Source organism: Elephantulus edwardii, unplaced genomic scaffold, assembly GCF_000299155.1.
Source record: "Elephantulus edwardii isolate Elephantulus edwardi_28Jun2011 unplaced genomic scaffold, EleEdw1.0 scaffold00308, whole genome shotgun sequence".
NCBI lineage: Eukaryota > Metazoa > Chordata > Mammalia > Macroscelidea > Macroscelididae > Elephantulus > Elephantulus edwardii.
This window is the reverse complement of record NW_006400058.1, coordinates 1,151,895-1,166,776: the sequence shown is the minus strand read 5'-3', so window position 1 is coordinate 1,166,776 and position 14,882 is coordinate 1,151,895. Positions and strand designations below refer to the sequence as shown.

The 14,882-nt window shown below is 43.0% G+C and overlaps 1 protein-coding gene across 1 annotated transcript in view; it reads right to left on the bottom strand.

Annotated features, from left to right (window-relative positions):
• The window catches only part of LOC102853981 (zinc finger protein 226-like), an 18,300-nt gene extending 10,320 nt beyond the window's left edge, over positions 1 to 7,980 (bottom strand). Inside the window, exons 1-3 of the mRNA XM_006901110.1 lie at positions 7,966 to 7,980; positions 5,829 to 5,955; positions 1,737 to 1,783 (exon numbers count right to left, since the gene is read on the bottom strand). Of these exons, the coding sequence (XP_006901172.1) occupies positions 1,737 to 1,783; positions 5,829 to 5,955; positions 7,966 to 7,980 (189 nt within the window). The remainder of the gene's footprint in view (positions 1 to 1,736; positions 1,784 to 5,828; positions 5,956 to 7,965) is intronic.
• Between the last annotated feature and the right edge of the window lie 6,902 nt (positions 7,981 to 14,882).

Here is a 14,882-nt window from a genome sequence, read left to right as displayed (position 1 = left end):
GTTTGCCACTTTATTATCTAGCTAAGCAGAACATGTGCTAATCTTTGGGATGCTGAAGGAGAGATGAATGGGCTTCAGAGTGAGTGTGGCAGTTAAAAAACCCTTCATTTTTTGGACCTGCATATTTAGCTGTTTTGGAAGGCAGTTACCTTCTTGAGTTTCAAATACAGGACTGCTACAGTCAAACCACAATATTCCATGGTAAAATCTTGTTTGTTACTGTCATTCCCATTCTTTTCATTTAGAACCAGAATAAAGTTGTATTTCAAATAAAATAAAAAAATTCTTGCCTGCAAGGAACAGCTTGGTTTCACCCTCTCCAAGATAAACTTACTTTTTCTCTTGACAGTCCATGAGATGTTCAATATTCTTCTCCAGCAACATAACTCAAGGTATCAATTCTTCTGTCAACTCTAGTCACTGTCCAGTAATTACTTGTATAGCAAGTAACTGCAAAGACTATGGCCTGGATGAGGTGCACCTTAGTATCCAGACTGATATCATTACTTTTCAGCACTTTGGAGAGGTCCCTGACAGCAGCTTTCCCCAGAGCAATTTGTCTTTTGATTTGCTGACTGCTGGTGCCAAGGCTGTTGATTGTTGAGCTGAGCAAGCTGTAATTCCTAACAACCTCAATCTCTTCTCCATCTGTCATGATGCTGCCAACTGGCCCATGGTGAGACTCTTCATCTTCTTGACATTGGGCTTCAATCCATATTGAAGACTACAGTCCTTGACCTTCTGCAGCAAGCGCTTCAGGCCTCCTCAGTTTCGGCAAGCAAGTTGCGTCATCTGCTGTAGGTTGCTGATGAGTCTTTCTCCAATCCTGATGCCACATTCCTCCACATAAAGTCCATCCTCCCAGATGATCTGTTATACATATAGATTGAAAAGGTATGAGGACAAGATGCATCCCTGATGCAAGTCTTTCTGACCACTGCTTCCTGGCTGGAGTCCAGGTTTCACGTGAGCACGATCAAGTGCTCTGGACTGTATCTTTCAAAATAATAAGATTATTAAAAATCTGTGCATGTAGCAAACTGACCACTCACAATTGTTGTTGTTGTATACCCTAGAGTCAGAACCAACCCATAGCTGACCCTCCAGCAGATTTTCAGAGGCAGTTAATTGCACAGGAGGAAATTTCCCACGCTTCTTCTGTGAAGCAGCTTGTGGCCTTGAACTATGTGCCTTCAAGACTGCATCACAACTTCTTGCCACTAGGCCACAGAGCTTCCAATAGCCTTTCAAATTGGAAATTAAAACCCATTAATGAGCTACAAGATCTCTGTGTAGAGAACTATAAACTCACTAACTGTGAAAGTTCATAACAAGCATTTTGAAGACACAGAAAAGACCAGAACAAAATCATAAGGAAAAATAATGTCATTATAGGAAATGCCTTCTGAATCATTTATCAATCTATAGACATCAAGAAATGTTTGCATTTGTTACAATGAAAGAGAGGCTTCTGACCATAGTTTATGTCATTACGAAAACATTTGGAAGAGTTTGGTTCCAGAGGTTATCAAGTTCTTCAAAAGCAAATTATTCAAATGAGATGCTGAAGTGGTAAGAATCATAGATGATATTCAGTTGTGTGACTCGTGATACTCTGATACTCTTGCAGTCCAACAAAGGCAAAACCCACAGCTAGTGGTACAGATACGGGCTCTGGAAGACTGAACAGGCCGGATCTGTCAATCTCTCGAGGCGAATTAAGGCTGCCTGGCTACTGTGTAAAACCTCATGAGAAAGGTGTATCTGGGCGAGCTCTGGTGGCCTAGTGGCAGGAAACTGCACTGTAATCCCAGAGGTACGCAGTTCAAATCCACCAGATGGTCTGCTGAAGAAGGAGGAACAATCGCCTCCTGTACCAGTCAGATCCAATTTGACAGTACACACATAAAAAGAATAAATAAATTAAAAAAAAAGAAAGAAAGGTGCATCTGGTATTTTCAATTGCTTCCTATGCATCTGAAAAGATGGAGGATGAATTAGGAAGAGTGAAAAAAAAGTCCATGCCTTTGAATTGTGGTTTTTGCAAAGAGTACTGAATGAATATTCTATGGATTAGCAAAAGAATAAAAAATCTCTCTTTGAGCAACCAGTGTGCTCCTTAGAAGCAAAGATGGGGAAACTTCATCTCCCACACTTTGGGCATACTGTCAGGAGGGCCAGTCCTTGGAAAAACATATTATGTTAAGAAAGGCACAGGGTCAGTAAAGGAGAGATGATCCTCAATGAGAGGAATTAACACAATGAGTATAACACGGCAGAGATCCTGAGGACGGTGCAGGACACAGAAAGGTTCTCGTCTGTTGTTCAGGGGGTTGCTATGAGTCCTGGTTGACCCACGTTGCATTGCACCGTTAAACGAAAGGCCTCGTGTGTCTGGTGGTTTGGACCCACCTGTGCCCGTGAGAGGGGAGGAAGAGCAATCTCACCCCTCGGTAATTTACAGCCTCAGAAACTCAGTGGAAGATTGCTATGAGTCGGAATCAACTCGATGGCAGTGAGCTGAGGGGAGCTAAGAAGTTCTGGTGTCACAGTGTGCTACATTTTATGCTAATGACCAAAAGGTTGGTTTGACCAGCTGCTCCATGGAAGAAAGACGGGCAATCTCTTTTCACAAAGATGTACAGCTGTGGAAGTGGATGAAGAGTTCCCAAGCATCAGAACTGACGCTATTGCAGTGGGGTGGGTAAGGAAGGCTCTAGGAAAGTCACAGGAAAGCACAGTCAAACCCACAATGCAGAAGTGTTTTCCTGGGACACGGGACAACCACATTCATTATGAAGCTACCTAAGAAAGCAGAATTTCCCTGGCATTCATGGGAAGACACAAATTGTGCTCGAACAGCATAATTCACTCTGGTTTGTGCATCTCCATGACTCATTGACTCATTCCTTAAGTTGATGAATTTGCACAGACCCCCGCCATTTAGCAGAACAGTTCACGGGCATGAGAAGACAGTCATAGGTTAAAAAAAAAAGTAATTTCCTCCTGAAAATACCATTCCAGTGGGAAAGACAGGTGATAAGCAGACAAACAAGACACAATAATAGGTGACAAATTAGGATAGAACAAAGAGAGCAAGGAGAGGGCAGTATTTTTTTTTTAATTTATTTATTCTTTTTATGTGTGTACCGTCAAATTGGATCTGACTGGTACAGGAGGCGATTGTTCCTCCTTCTTCAGCAGAGCATCTGGTGGATTTGAACCGTGCACCTCTGGGATTGCAATGCAGTTTCCTGCCACTAGGCCACCAGAGCTTGCCGAGGGCAGTATTTTTAATAGGGGAGTAGACAGATAAGGCTTCTCTTCTGATACTAAAACAGAACTGAGACCTGAACAAAGGTCAGGAAGATTTTAAGTGAAAAAGTATTTTGGGCACAGAGAGAAGAAATAAAGGTTCCGAGGCAGATGCATCTCAAAACCTCAAACTGTGTCACTCCTTACTTGATGTTATGGGGTAAGAACTGACTCACAGCTGACCTTTCTTCCAGTGGGTTTTGGGAAAGCTGTAAATTACATGAGTGCAGATCCCCAGTCTTTCTCCTGTGGAATAGCTGGTGGATTTAAACCACGTTATCTTCAAGTTGGCAGCACAATTCACTAAGACATCAGAAGGGAGGTCTGGTGACCTAGTGGTAACGAGCTGTGCTGCCAACCTGAAAGTATGCAGTTTGAATCCACCAGCTGTTCCACGAGAGAAGGATGGGAAATCTCCTCCCATGCGATTTACTGCTTTTGAAAACCCACTGGCAGGACAGCTATGGGTCAGTTCCGACTTGATGGTACACAACAACACAACACAGGCCACCAGAGCTCCCTTACAGAATCTGAATGCGTGTGTGTAGTTTTCTCTACTGTGATTTGAATGCAAGTTTACCAAGAAAACTTGTTTTCCATTCAACTACTCATAACCTATTCTGTTTTGTAACATTAATTTAAAAACCTACAATGTGGTTCAAATGCACCAGATGCTCTGCTAGCGGGTCAGGTGTGAGTCAGTTCCAACCCCTTCCTGCCTTCTGCGCTTTACCCTTGAGCGAATGCTGTGCTTTCAAACATATGTGGTTGGTTATCTAAGGAGACAGTGACCCCTAGTGTTACCAGTGACCTTACAGGCCCGTCTACTGTTTGCTTGAACGTTGAGACACAGGATTAAGGTCTCTCTATCTGGCCAGTATCTCTTGTTTTTGAGTTTGCAATTTGTACTGTTCTAACCTATCAAGTTGGAGTAATGTTTATTTATAAAAGCAATTGGAGACGAATATGATATCCTGGGTAAACAAGAATAATGTGGGCAGGAACACATTGAACAAGAGAGCAAGAGGAAAGGTGTATTCAGAGAGGAAGCAGGGCTGGAAGACCAGACGCACGCCATGGCGAGGTTTTAACTCTAAGAAATATAAGAAGTCATCAAATTATGAGTATGCTGTTATTATGTACTGTCTGGTTGGAAGTGTCTCCCAGCTGACCTTCCAGTAGGCTTTCAGAGGCAGTAAATCAACAGGAGATTGCTCACCTTTCTCCTGGGAAGCAGCTGGTGGATTCAGACTACATGACTATAGGCAGAAATGGGTACAGTTAAGACAATGAGGACACAGGCTGTAAAACGAATCCAGGAGAGGCCTGAGAATTCAGACCGTCTGCTCCTCGGAGGCAAGGATTCTGAAGCTCCGTCTAATATATTTTGGACATGTTGCAAGAAGGAACCAGTCCTTGGAGAGGGACTTCATCCTTGGGAGGGTGGAGGGACAGCGCAAGAGAGGAAGAAACTGGATGAGATGGATTAACACAGTGACTGGGGTAATGGGTATAGGTGTGTCAGAGACAATAAGGTCGGCTCAGGACAGAGCAGGTTTCAGGGCCATTGTACATAGGGTCGCTATGAGTCGCAAGCGACTCAATGGCACATAACAACAACAACAACAACAACAATGGCAATAAGAGAGACAAGAAGTAAAACAGATGGACAAGTGTCTTGGTTCAAATCGTAAGTCCTTCCCCTTTGTTTCCTGCCTTCATCATTCAGTCTTTCCCCCTTGTTAATTGAAACATAGTGTGCTTAAAAGGGCTGGAGGCCTGTAAACAGTAAAAGTAACACATTTAAAATGAGCACTTTGCAGGTACAATTTACTAGAAGTTTAGGTTCCTGTTGCATACACAGCATAGCAGGAGTGGCACCCACTTCCGAAACAGCATGCCTCCAGAAACTCTATGAACCTAGAAAGTTTTTTGTGTTCAAGGCTTTCGTTCATAGGATCACTATGCCGTCTACAACTTGATGGCACTTAATAACAACAACAATTTTATACACATGAAGTAACCAAAAAGAAATGCTCTTTCAATCATTTTTTACTAATTTTGATGCACTTGAAGAGACACTTATTGTTGTTGTTGATTGCCTTCGAGTCAAGCACAACTCATAGCGACCCTATGAACAAAAGGCTTTGAAGCCTCTCTACAACTATCGACATTTATCAAAGATCATAGAGTTTCCAGAGGCGTGTTATTTAGGAAGTGGATGCCACTCCTGCGTCCAAATACTATTGGTTTTAAAATGCAGACGCATGTGCACAGGTACTTTCATGAAATCTCCTCCCTGTGAACGTCACACCATGCACAAAAATGGCCAGAGTTTGTGTGGAAATGCACTCCTTCCTTCCTGGAGAATTCTGATATTTTTCCACTTGATCTTATTTCTTGAAAAGTTAGCCAGAGAGTCAGTTCTCAAAACTCAGGTGACCAAGCCAAGTCCTCTGAAAACTCTGAAACTTTGAGGAGATAAACACATGTTAGGGAGAGATGGTCCTCACCCACTGAGACCAGGTTCCTGAAGTTCTCCAGCATCACATCCTGGTACAGCTGCTTCTGGGTCGGGTCCAGCAGCTCCAGCTCCTCCTCACTGAAGACCACGGCCACGTCCTTGAACGTCATTGATTTCTATAACATCAAGAAACACAGACCCTGTCTTAGAATCACTTTCTATTTGTAGAGACTGGGAGGGTTGGGAAGTTGTTCCAGATTCTGAGGAACAACCTATGTGGACTTTCCAGCCCATCTGCTTCTGCCCTGCCAACGCCACACTGCTTTTCCTTTGCTTTAGCCAAAGGCAGCAATGAGTGAGAACCCCTGGGCTTTCCCTCTGTGTTCTATGAGCAACCCTTAAGACTTTTATTGTTGCAAGATGGAATACATGTGGTTTACTTTTTGATTCATAGCACCAACTACCTCAGAAAACATAGCCAATTTCTTTGCAAAGCAGTTTGATAGCACCCACCTTCCTCCTCCCACACATACTGACTTTGGTGGCACCTTTTTTTTTTCTGGTGGCACTTTTGTTTCATGTTTGCTAAACTAATCAGGTTTGGCTACCCTGTCTTGGACAAGTGTGTAAGATAACCTCTCAGATCTCAAGGCGCACATCACATCCTTGAATCCCAATACTCAATGCACTAAACTGTAGCTACCCTTACCTGAATAGCCTTACCAGCCATGGGACCATGGGTAAGTTCTCCTATGTCTTAGTTTCCTCTTTGTTCAGAAGTTTGTGAAATAAAACTTTTAAGGATAAACAAGGAAATGTATACATATATGTTTATATACACTATATCATTCATAGCAAGAGTACTAAATAAGAGCTTGTTGTTGTTGTTATGTGCCGTCATTTGCGACTCATAGCGACCCTATGTACAACAGCCCTAAACTCCACTCTGTCCTGTGCCAATCGCACTGTCTCTGACACTCCCATCCCGATTATCCCAGTCACTGAATCAATCCAACTCATAGACGGCTTTCCCCTCCTGCATTTTAAATTACTATTAGAATTAATTGCTGTGTTGTTAAGTGCTGTTGAGTCAAGTATGACTCATTAACGACCCTATGAACAAAAGATTTGAACCCTGTTCTATAACTATCGTCATTTCTCTAATGTTCATAGAGTTTCCAAAGGCATGTTGTTTTGGAAGTGGATGCCACTCCTTCCAAACCTGTCTTACTGGGAGCTCCACCAAATACTGTCCTCCATGGGTAAATACTATGGTATTTGACACACCAGTGGCGCAGTGTTCAGTATCACAGCAACCTCAAGGCACCTCAGCATAGCAAACTGACAAACCAGTGCTGTCCCATGTAGGACCATGTTCTTCCCAAACACAATAAACACCAGAACAGGCCCTCAGCCCAACCTACTTTTAAATTCAAAAGCCTGCCCACCAGATCTTGATTGACTTAAACAAGAGGCTTCTAGCCCATAATTTTCATCTATTCCTACTCATTTCAGGTTAACAAACAGGTATGAAACAGAATTTTATTATCTATTATCCTTGGTTCCTGGAAGGTAGCCTTTCAACCCTTGGAATTTCCTCAGTTACTGTTGCTGTTACATGCTGCTGAAACTCCTCCTAGGACTCATCGTGACTATGAAATCAGATCTGAACCCTGCCCTGCGGCCTTATCCACCCTTAGACCAGAACGAGATGGCCATTCTGTTCTAGACCACGACACATGGAACATGATCAAATGTGAGGAAAATGTGGAACACATATCACATCTCTAAAAAAATAAGTAGAAAAGGAAGTAACAACAGACTTACGGGAGAAATTGAGACTGAAGAACTCCCCCAAAGACTACTGATAGACTTCAAAACTTGAAATGAACTTATCCAAATTAGCTCACTAAGCAAAGAATATTCTCAACTACCGTGCTGAAACGGTGACTATGGCAATGAGCTCAAGCACATCAGAGACAGGAAGGATGGCACAGGACAGGCTGGAACTCAAGACTGCTGTTCACAGGGTCACTATGAGTCATCCTTGATGACACCTAACAACAACAACTGTGCTCTTTAAAAAAGAATCCAGTGTCCATTCTGAGCAGGAAGAATGGATTTTAAGAACAAACACATTTAAAGCTCTGATGAAATTTACATATGCAAAGGTCAGCTGCACTCACCTTGAACCTGCTCATGTTCCTTCCTGCTTCTGCTGCCTTAGAGTCCTGAGATGTGCAGAGCCCGGGACACTGAATGCGGGAGTAAGAAGAAAGGCATAAGAAGGGAGCATGGAATTCCAAAATCTCTGTAGATGTTCATTCAAATGAAAAATAAACAACCTAAATTAAAAAAAAAAAAAGAAGGGAGCTGGGGATGTGACTCCCCTGCACGGGCACGCGATGTGAAGTAGAGGCACGGCTCCAAGTCAGTGGGCTGCAGCTGCACTCAGCTTGATCTGAAATCTTTCACTTTGGGTGTAGCGAATACTGCATGGACTTGTCATGAATGCACCTTGTGGCCCCCGACAGGGCAATTCTGATTCAGGTACAAGAGAATGTGAGACTTACTGTCTTACTTTTACCAGAGTCAGCTCTGGGCTGTTTCTCACTGTGTTATCTTTGGCAAATCAAGAACTCTGTCTCAATTCTATCATCTGTAAAACAGGACTCATACATTATAGATTCCTGCTGATTGCACGGTAGAAAACTCCGAACTCTGTAACAGTAGTTGTCGGTTTGTTTGGGGTTCTTTTTTTTTTTCTTTGTGGGTATATCATGCTTGGAAGGGTGGAGGGACAGTGCAAGAGAGGAAGACCCTCGATGAGATGGATTGATTCAGTGACTGGGAAAATGGGGTAGGTCAGTGAGGTTGGAACAGGATAGAGCAGGGTTCAGAGCTGTTGTACACAGGGTTGCTTTGAGTCGCAAGTGACTTGTAAGCACATAACAATAACAACAACAACAGATATAGGAAAGCACTGATATTCTGAACTGTACAATTATCCTTACCAATTTCCTCTCCACCAAATGAACACAGTAAGAAATACGGAAATCAGAATTATAGTGAAAATGTGGGCAAAGTTGTGATTATGGGTAGTAAAGGCATGTTCTTGAAGAAAAATGTATGAATGGTTGAATGAATAAATAATGTGATACATAAACCTTTACTGCAATGAAAATAAAAATAAAATATAAAATCATAATAAAGAAGACTGGTAGACTTCTGATGTGATCACTGCAGAGTGAAGGTCCCAGGAATGTGGTGAAAAACATTCAAAAGCTTGACTCCTTTCCCTAATAAATTGTTACCCAAATAATACTATTTAAATTGGCACAGATAATTATTTTATTATCAAAAAGGTATGAAAGCAAGTGACTTTCTGCTTCAGAAAGTTCCTGAAAAGGTCTTTTTAACCACAGAAAATATTTTTATCAACATAAAATGATTGCAGATTTTATAGTATCTGTGAAAGTTTTCAGTTAAGGTTATGCATTTCTTTGCTAAAGCTAATTGAAACATGGAGGAATAAAACAAACTCATGTGCTGAAAGACAATAAAATCACTTCATTTTTATTTAAAAAACTGTAAGATTCTGGAAAAAATAACTTGATGAAGCCACTCTGGAAAACAGTTTGGCAGTTTCTGAAAAAGTGAAACTTGAAACTACCATTCAATCTCACAACCTGCTGCTTAGATATTTATCCCAGAGAATGAAAGCTCACGGCCACTTGTAGCCTTGTCCATAAAGACTTGCTGCATGTGGTCAGAGCAGCATTAATCATGAACATCCACAATGGAAAACAAGAGTAGGTTCCAATTTCATGTTGATATAAAATTTAGATTTGAATGAATAAATAAGTTGTGGAAAAGCTGGTTATGACAGTAGAATGTCCAATATTAACTGTATTGCCTCAAAATTCATTACCTACAAAAGGTGAATTGGCAGAGAATTTCAGTCAAAAATTCACCTCAACCACAGAAAGAATGCTGAGCTCACCAATATTGAGAAACTTATTTTCCCACACCCACAACTGGCCGCATGACATGCCCCCCTGAAAGGACACCTGGCATTTCTGTGGTTTCTCCATCAATAAAGCATCATGTGAACTGGACTGTGAAAACACCAGGTAAAAACCCAAAATCAAAGCCTTTCTATAAAAATCATTGTTGTTGTTGTTGATTGACTTTGAGTGGAACACAACTCTTGCCCATAATTTTTAAAAATAATGGTGAAGTAGGGGTGAGGAAGGTAATGAAAGAATGAAGAATCAATATAAATGAAGAGTATGGAAACATGACAACTAAACAGAACGCATAAGGAGCACCCTGAAATCAGAGGGAAACCTTTGCCAAGACTATGGATTAGATAACAACTTGCTACCTGTTACTTAAATACTGTTGTGGAGTTGTACTGACTCAAGTTGTGGAGTTGTAGTTGACCCTCCAAGTGGGCTTCCACACACGAGGTGTCTCCCCACTCTTACTCTCAAGGAGCCATTGGTGGATTAGAACTGCTGGACAGATGTGGCCTTCAGTTAGCAGTGCAAGCCCCTAGAGATGCTGCCACCAGAACTCCCTTAAATTTTGAACAAGAAGCAAATTGAGAAAGCTTGTCCATTGATGGGGAAGCCCCTCCCATAAGGATTTACAGTTTGGAAGTCCAGTGGAGGGTCACCGTGGGTCAGAACCAACTCAATAGCAGTGGATGCGCTGTTTGAAGGAGCTCAGGCACTAGAATGCATTGCATGTGGGGCTGCTAATCAAAGCGTCAGCAATTCAAATCCACCAGGTGTTCCAGGGAGAAAGTGGACCATTTCCTCCTATCAGGATTAGCAACCACAGAAACTCAATGAGCTGGACTGGACTTGAGGGCAGCAGGTTTGGGTTTTGGTCCTTGAACACTGGAGCCCTGGTGGTGTCATGGTTAAGCATTTGGTCTAATTACTAATCAAAAGGTCTGTGGTTAAAACCCATCAGGTGCTCTGGAAGAAAGAGGAGGTAGTGTTCACACAAGGACTCAACAGAACCGGAACCTCTAAGGTCAGTTCTACCCAGTCCTAGAGGGCCCTGGAGAGGCGCTATGAGTCAGAATCCAACAAGAGGACACTGGGTTGGGTTTTTCAGCATCTGGTCACTGATAACATTTTTACAATGACATTTTTACAAAGAAGAGGGGGAAATGCAATAGAAATAATCCTTTGACAATCTTAACCTTATTGTTCAAACCAAGTCCCCTTTCTGAGCTCAGATGGCATCAGATGCTAAGTGGCCTCTGGGTTGCTCATCTCTCCACTCATTTGCACAATTTCCAGATAATAAAACACCATGGCTTCTCAGAAAATGGCAAAGATGAAGAATTGCTCTTAAAAATAAAAAAGGCAAAGGCTTGTTAACTTTTTTTATATGCAAATCAGTATAATTTTTTTTTTAATAGGAAGGGAGGGATATGGGAAAAGGGGATCTTTAGTAACACACACACACACACACACACAAAAGACTTGTCCAAGAATAGAATTTAGTCCTGGGCCCCCACAGGAAGTTCCTTGGGACCAGGAAAGGCGAAGACCGATGGATGGATATCTCCAAGAACTCAATGTCTACAGATGCTGAAGGACACAAGGACCTTTCCTCTAGAACGGAGAAGAGCGTCTCTAGAGCTGGCACCCTGAATTTGGACTTCTAGCCTCCTAACCCTCAGGTTCCCCTTGGTCCGCTGTTTGTTCTTCCCGCCCATGGTCACAGTATCAGGAGCAACCCCACTCCAAGCCCCACAGTCCCGGGGTTGACTCCTCGGGACAACAACTTCCGGCCCCCTGCTTGTTAACTTTTGAGTGAACTTAATTAAGTTCTTTGTCCAACTTTACGAGGATTTTGCTAAAGAACTTTGTGTGACCACTGGGCCTCAGTTTCCCAACGATTATTAATTCTCGGGAACTGAAATACTATTCAACAGAAAACTGCCATGAGTTGGAATCAAGTCATCCTGGACAAAGGATTGTTGATGGGTAACTGTGAATAGTTATTAGATTTTATTTACGCTATCTTTTAATTCTGAAAAATGATCACATTTAAAATTCTATTAAGTTCAAATTATGAAGGTACTTGTTTGCCCGTGTAGTCCGTTCTAACTTAAGAGTCACAGGGATCCCCAGATCTTTTCTCCCAAAGACCAGCTAGCTGATGAGTTTTGAACAGCTTACCTTTCAGTAACATAAAAGAATAATAATTTAAAAAAAAAAAAAAACAACCCAACAACAAAGCAAAACTTAAACGTCTTCTCACATACTCTGGGGATGCTGTCAGGAGGAGTCCTTGGAAGGAGACATTTTGCAGGGAAAAGTAGGCAGCGAAAGGGAGGAAGGCTCTCAACCGGATGGACTGACACAGTGAGTGCAGCAATGGCTTAAGCACCGAGTAGAGCAGAGCCAGGATGGCGCAGAATCGGGCCGGGTTTGGATCGGTTGTACGTGGGTCATTATATGTCAGGGTCGAGAAGACGCGCTGCAATCACACAGGCGGGATTAGGGGTTCGAATCCACCAGCTGCTCCGCAGGAAGAAGGGATGGGCTGTCTGCTCCTGTGAGATTTACTGCTTCTGAAAACCCTCTGGAGGGTCAGCCATGGGTCACTTCTAACTCGACAGCACACAACCACCACCACAGCCTTTCGGAGAGCAGCCGATCGTTTGACAGGGCGCCGTCAGGGCCCTTCGCTGACCGCCCGTATCACCTTTCACATAGCTCCCTAGAGATAGAGCGAGGCAGGGTCGCCCCAAGCCGGGGACAGGGAGCTGGCCGCGCGCGTGCAAGGCGGAGCCGAGCGGACCTGAGCGCCCAGAGCCCCGAGACCCTCAAACAATGAGAGGCGCGATCCGAACCCGTCCCCAGCCCACGGACGCGCCAATTGTCCCACTTTTGTAAAAAGCTACCGTGAGCAGAACGCAAACCGCCGCTTTCGCCTTTCAAACCTCTGTTTGCGCTGCGACTTCTGTCCACTACATCGATGTCCTGGTGGCTGCAGGTCCAGAAAGTTTGGAATTGTCTTGAGATGCAGGAGAAATAACCATCATGGAAAAAAAACTTGCCAGGAACGTCACGCCCCTGTGAGGAAATGACGTCACGGCACCGCTCCTGGACTACATTTCCCAGAGTTCCGCACACCAACGCGCCTGCGCGAAAGCAAAAACACAAAAGGCGAGGGCAATCGAAGATTGCCAAGGACAGATCGCAAGATAAAGCAAAAAACTTAGCAAACCGAAAGGGGGAAACAGGCTCGACATTTCGCAAGCGAAAAGAACAGCAGAAAAAAAAATCCAGCCTTGAGTTGCAAATTCTGTGGGCAAAATATGCATCAAAAACTTGGGAGAAGCTGAAGAGCCTTATGCTGAGTAAACTAACGCAGTCTCATAAGGACAAATACTGCATAAGACCCTTATTGTAAAAATAGAAGGATAACTAGTAAAACATGTATGGAAACTCAAGGGGGTTGGGGCTGAGGATGGGTAGAGGCGAAACCACAGGGTTGCACAGTTTGATGGAGGGAGATAAATGGTAAGAATATGGGGAGAAAACACGGCGTAATGCTGGGCAAAATCCAATGGTGGTTAATTTTATAAACTATAATACAACTCTGAGAAAATATTCCAGATTACCTGATCGTGCTAATGCAAAACCTATATTTGGGCCGGGAAGCAGACATCAAAAACAGAGCAAGGGAACATTGCATGGTTCAAAACTGGGAAGGGTATACGCCAGGGATATGTCCTATATCCATAGCTTTTCAATCTATGTACGAAACCGATTATCCGCGAGGCTGGGCTCTATGAGGTGAAATGTGGCATCAAGATTGGAGGAAGACTCATCAGCCATCTGCATTATGCAGATAGCAAACTGGTTGCAGAAACTGAGGAGGACCTGAAGTGTTTGCTTCAGAAGGTCAAGGACTGTAGTTTTCAATATGGATTGAAGCTCAACATCAAGGAAACAAAGATTCTTACCACTGGGCCAACTGGCAGCATCATGATGGATGGTGAAGAGATTGAGATTGTTAACACGTTGCCACACACTCTTTAAATTGACAACCGTGCTTAGAAATATATTTGCCATCATTTGCGGCAACATGTTAACAGCTATAGGTTACTTGGCTCCAAAATCAACACTTTTGGTACCAGCAGCCAGGAAATTAAGAGACAAATTGCATTGGGAAAGTCTGCTGTCAGAGACCTTTCCAAAGTATTTTAGAACAGTTATGTCAGTTTGGAGATTAAGGTGCACCTGATCCAGGCCATATAGTCTTTGCAATTACTTGCTATGCATCAGAGAGCTGGACAATGCCTAGAGATAACAGAAGGAGAATTGATGCCTTTGAGCTGTGGCGCTGGAGAAGAGTACTGAATGCACCATGGACTGGTAGGAGAACAGGTTCGTTCTAGAGAGGGTGAGAGTAGGCTGCTCCTTGGAGGCAAGGATTCTGAAGCTTCATCTGACATACTCTGGACATGTTGCAAGGAGGGACCAGTCCTTAGAGACGGATGTCATGCTTGGGAGAGTGGAGGGACAGTGCAAGAGAGGAAAACCCTGCGTAGGATGGATTGATTAAATGACTAGGGTAATGAGTGTAGGTGTGTCAGAGACAGGATAGAACAGGATTTAGAGCTGTTGTATATAGGGTTGCTATGAGTTTCAGGCAACTTGTCAGCACAGAACAACAACATGCATGAGAATGAGTGTATGAAACACAATGTGAATGAAGAATAGAGTGAAGCACAATGTATACAAACTTTGGGAACATATAGTCATTGTATCAGAAAGAATTAGTCAAGGGAATCATTTCAAGAAGTTGCATATGATCATGAACCAAGAGTAATCAAGAAGTCAAAACTGCACTTGGGTTAGCAGCACAGCTTATCTATGGAGTACAATCTCAGAGCTCCCAGACATTGAAAAAAAGGCTTGAGGAATTGATGGCCTACCAAAAGAGGTGTTTTGGCAAACAGACACAGACCTGTATCTATTTGTCCATGTCAAGAAATTTGGAAAAGAGCTTCTTGGTCATACAACTCAAAGGAATATATATTTTTGCCCATTCAGAAAAAAAG